The sequence below is a fragment of the Monodon monoceros genome, unplaced genomic scaffold, assembly GCF_005190385.1.
Source record: "Monodon monoceros isolate NGI ecotype Baffin Bay Population unplaced genomic scaffold, NGI_Narwhal_1 Contig6408_ctg1, whole genome shotgun sequence".
NCBI classification, from domain to species: Eukaryota; Metazoa; Chordata; class Mammalia; order Artiodactyla; family Monodontidae; genus Monodon; species Monodon monoceros.
Window position 1 is genome coordinate 1 of NW_021702138.1, and position 4,387 is coordinate 4,387.

The 4,387-nt window shown below is 66.1% G+C and overlaps 1 protein-coding gene across 1 annotated transcript; it reads left to right on the forward strand.

Moving 5' to 3' along the window:
- Positions 1-6: 6 nt before the first annotated feature.
- LOC114890767 (sodium- and chloride-dependent creatine transporter 1) lies at positions 7-4,339 on the forward strand. Its single transcript, XM_029214639.1, has 4 exons — positions 7-344; positions 1,821-1,952; positions 3,063-3,312; positions 3,738-4,339. Exons 1-4 carry the CDS (start codon positions 83-85, stop codon positions 3,883-3,885), a joined length of 792 nt encoding a protein of 263 aa, XP_029070472.1. The 5' UTR covers positions 7-82; the 3' UTR covers positions 3,886-4,339.
- The last annotated feature ends 48 nt before the right edge of the window (positions 4,340-4,387 follow it).

Sequence of the window (4,387 nt, forward strand, 5' to 3'; positions counted from 1 at the left end):
GGCCCGCGCCTTCGGGCCCCCCCCCAGTGCCGCCAGCGCCCCCGCCGCCCGCCCGCTCCCGCGGGGCGCCGCGCCCCCGGCCATGGCGAAGAAGGGCGCCAAGAACGGCATCTACAGCGTGTCCGGCGACGAGAAGAAGGGCCCCCTGATCGCGCCCGGGCCCGACGGGGCCCCGGCCAAGGCCGACGGCCCCGCGGGCCTGGGGGCGCCTGGCGGCCACCTGGCCGTGCCGCCGCGCGAGACCTGGACGCGCCAGATGGACTTCATCATGTCCTGCGTGGGCTTCGCCGTGGGCCTGGGCAACGTGTGGCGCTTCCCCTACCTGTGCTACAAGAACGGCGGAGGTGAGCGCGGGCCCCTCCCCCGCCTGCCGCCGGCCCCGCCGGGGCGCCCGTGCGAAGTCCAGGGGGTGGGGAGGCCCCCCCGGGACGGCCGGGGGCGGCCCCTCGCCCGCCGTCGCCGCGCGGTGGCCCAGCCGGGCGGTCTCCGCCCCCACCCCGGCCGGTCATGTGCCTGGCAGCGTGTGGGGGGAGGGGGCCGGCGAGCCTCCTGCCGAAAACGCCGAGCTGCCCCCACAGACTCTGGGCCCGAAGTGATTGGCCACCGAGGTGGCAAGGCGAGGCCTCCCCCTTGGGGGGGCTTCCAGAGGTGAGGAGCCCTGGCTGCCCCCACAGGTCAGGCACACAAGTGGCACATTGTGTGGGCCCCCCACGTGTGCACACACGAACACACACACAATGGGCCACTCTGTCCCTCCCTCTGCTTTCCCCTCCCTTCCCTCCTCTCTTCTCTTCCCCTCTCTCCCCTTCCCTCCCTCCCCTCCCTCCCCTCTAGCCTGGGCCTGGAACACTGGGTGCCTGAGCCAGGCTTGGGAAGCCTGCAGCCTGGGCCGCCTGGCGCCGCCGCTGGACACACTGCATGCACACCCCATGCCCGCCCCAGCCCAGCTTAGCAACAGCGATGGGCACGCGTGTGTCCTGTGACTGCAAAGCGGCACCAGGGTTGGTGGGAAGCCGCAGGGACTAGATGACGGGTGGGAAACTGAGGCCCAGAGAGAAGGCCTTTGCCCAAGGTCACAAGCAAGAAGGATGCTGAGACCTGAAGCCAAGCAAGCTGCAACCAAGCTCAGCTTTTGAGTAGTGGAGAGTGCCGAGCGGGGGCAAGGGTAGGGGGCCTGGAGAGGAGAAGGGCTCCCCCACCCCCAGCCTGAGGTCCCTGCCAGCCTCCCCCAACCTTGTCTCCTGTCCTTGCTCATATGCCCTTTCAGACACCCTCCACTCTGCCCACTGGCAGACGACTGCTACCCACCTACCCACCCACCCTCTCCCCTGCACCTTCACACTTGCAGGAAAGAGTCTGGGTGCCGGCACAGGCCAGGACTCCCTTCCCCTCGCCCAAGCTCGGCACGTCCCCGGGCCTGAGCGCCGGCCACGGAGTGGCTTGTGTCCACAAGTGCGTGTGTCCTCCGTGCCCGTTAGTTAGGTCACCGTAGGTGAGTAGGGGCAGAAGCCTTGTAGGGGACCCCCAGCCCAGGAAACAGGGCTCTAAGGCCCAGGGGCTGCCGTAGGCCCCTCGACACTCCACCTCCCCAAGACTGTTCACCTTGGGCCCCTGAGTCAGCAGCCACCCCTTGCACTGATTCACTCAGTGGGAAGTTATGATGGGCCCTGGGCGGAGCCTGAAGCTGGGGCTCCACCCGCCTCCCAGGGCTTCTGAAAGCCAGGCTGGCTGGCCTGGCCTGGCTGAGGAGTTTGGGTCAAGTCCCCACATGGCTAAGGGGCCACCCTGTGCAAGTGGCCACCTTGAGCTTCATCCCCCAGGTGTGTTCCTCATTCCCTACATCCTGATCGCCCTGGTTGGAGGAATCCCCATTTTCTTCTTGGAGATCTCGCTGGGCCAGTTCATGAAGGCCGGCAGCATCAACGTGTGGAACATCTGCCCCCTGTTCAAAGGTGAGCATCCCCAGGCAGCCCCTCTCACCCTCTCCCTCCGGGACCTCTCCCCTTTCCCGCCACTGGGGCAAAGCTGGTACCCACTTGAGAAACCTCAAGTCTGAGCACCTCCTGTCTGAGCACCAGGCCTGGGATGCCCCCCAAGCTGTGAGGGAGAACCTGGAGGACGTGCAGACCACCTGGCTGACCTTGGGGAGGTGGAGACTAGAGTGGGGGATGGACCTCTCCACCAGGGCGAGAAAGCCCAGTCCCAGCAGCACCCGGGACAGGCCCTGCCGAGTATACTTGGCTCGCTGGGGCTGAAAAGAGGGTGGCTGGGTGTGAGACGCGATGGCAGGAGAAGCCAGAGGGCCATCCTAAGGAGCTGGGACGGGAGCCATTGAAAGTTCAGGGTCTGAAGGGAAGGACCAGTGGGCAGGGTTACCACCAAGCCCCTTCTGTGTGTGGGCAGTGTTCCCCCATCAGCTCAGGGCCCTAGGAGGTAGGTCCTACTGTTACCGTCCTCGGAGGCTGGGGCACAGAGAGGTAAAGTAGGGGCACAGAGAGATGAAGTAAGTGACTGGCCGAGGTTGCCTGCTGAGAGGGTGACTGTCTCCCACGCTGCCCCAGGTCCCCAGAAAACCCCCCAGCTGCTGGTACGGGAGGCCATTGGGTGGGGGGCAGGTGGAGGCATGGCCTTCCTTCAACCATCATGGTGGCAGTGGGACCCAGGAGAAGGGGACAGGTATGTGAGACTAGGGAAACAAAAGGACTTGACTCTCAGATGGGGGCAGGATGTGTGCTCTGCTTTGGGGCTGGGGAGGATGCAGGAGGTGAAGCAGGGCGGGGGCAGGGAGCAGGGGCTGATTTGGGGGGACAGATTGAGGAGTTAGCCTAGCGCTGGGGACACAGTGCAAGGGAGACTCCAAGGGGACTTGGAGAGGTCTGGTTGGACAGCAACAGAGAAGGATCTAGTTGCACGGATGGCGGCGGAGGGGGAGGACGGCAGATGCAGGGAGCAGGATGTTGGGGTCCAGCAGGGACCGCTGGCAGTGCCTGGCCACGTAGATAGTGGGGACGGTGGGGAACTGGCCAGAAAAGAGCCTGCACGGAAACTCTGCTCCTCTCCAGGCCTGGGCTATGCCTCCATGGTGATCGTCTTCTATTGCAACACCTACTACATCATGGTGCTGGCCTGGGGCTTCTATTATTTGGTGAAGTCCTTCACCACCACGCTGCCCTGGGCCACGTGTGGCCATACCTGGAACACTCCCGACTGTGTGGAGATCTTCCGCCACGAAGACTGTGCCAATGCCACCCTGGCCAACCTCACTTGTGACCAGCTTGCTGACCGCCGGTCCCCTGTCATCGAGTTCTGGGAGTGAGTCAGGCACCTCTGGGCCAGGCCCCGCCTGTCTCTCTGGTCTCCCACACGTAGCTCAAGTCTGCATGTGTGTGCATGTGCACTCGCGCGTGTCTCGGGGCCCGCCCTGGGGGGATGAGGCCAGGGATGCGGAGCGGGCGGTGCCTGCCCGCCTGGGGAGGGAAGCGGGGGACTGCTGCTGGGCCCACTGGGGACGGCGTGGGGCCGGACCGCCAGGGGCTCCAAGGCTCCGGGGACACAGACTGCAGCGACTTCAGGCTGCAGGCTTGGCCCGGGCTGGCCTGGTGCATGGGGGAGACCGGCTGGACGCAAGGGCTGTGGCAGCGGGGGGGCGGAGGGGGGGCGGGAGGCGCCACCCCAGGGCCACCCCCAGTCTCCTGGCCCTTTGCTGGCACAGCCCTCATGGGCTTTCCCTCCCCCAGGAACAAAGTCTTGCGGCTCTCCGGGGGGCTGGAGGTTCCGGGGGCCCTCAACTGGGAGGTGACCCTGTGTCTGCTGGCCTGCTGGGTGCTGGTCTACTTCTGTGTCTGGAAGGGGGTCAAGTCAACAGGAAAGGTACAGCCGGGGTGACGGCAGGCCTGGGGGCAGCACTGCCTGGGGGGTGTGGGTGTCTGCCAGCAAACACTGCTGCCAGGGGAGGAGACGGCACCAGGGCCAGAGCCTGAGGAGGGGCAGGGACTTCAGTCCGGACCACTTGATCCCCACACCCTGGCTGGAGAGTCCTCTCCACCCTGCGCCTCCAGGCCCGGCAGCCTTCCCTCCCGAGTGGAGGTGGAGTGGCCCCGGCAGCGGCTGCCCCTTCCCTGGGGTGGGGGGCATCCCTGGCTCGCCTTCCCTGGCTCGCCTTCCCTCCCTTCCAGTTTCTCTCAGTTCTGGCTCTGCGTCAGCTTTTGACCTTCTCGGTCTGTCTCTCTCACCTGCCTGTCTGCCCTCGGGGACCCAGCGGGGAGCGTGGACCCACCCCTCCCTCAGGGGCTCCCTGTCAGGTTGTGGGGACAACTGTGTCAACAGACACACAATAAGACAGCCTGCCGGTGGTTGCGGGACACGCGGGACACGGCCAGGTCTCTGG

Coding starts and splice junctions, on each gene's coding strand:
- LOC114890767 (XM_029214639.1), top strand. CDS start 83: ATGGCGAAGAAGGGCGCCAAGAACGGCATCTACAGCGTGTCCGGCGAC. Junction 1,953..3,062: donor CATCTGCCCCCTGTTCAAAG/GTGAGCATCCCC, acceptor GCTCCTCTCCAG/GCCTGGGCTATGCCTCCATG. Junction 3,313..3,737: donor CCTGTCATCGAGTTCTGGGA/GTGAGTCAGGCA, acceptor TCCCTCCCCCAG/GAACAAAGTCTTGCGGCTCT.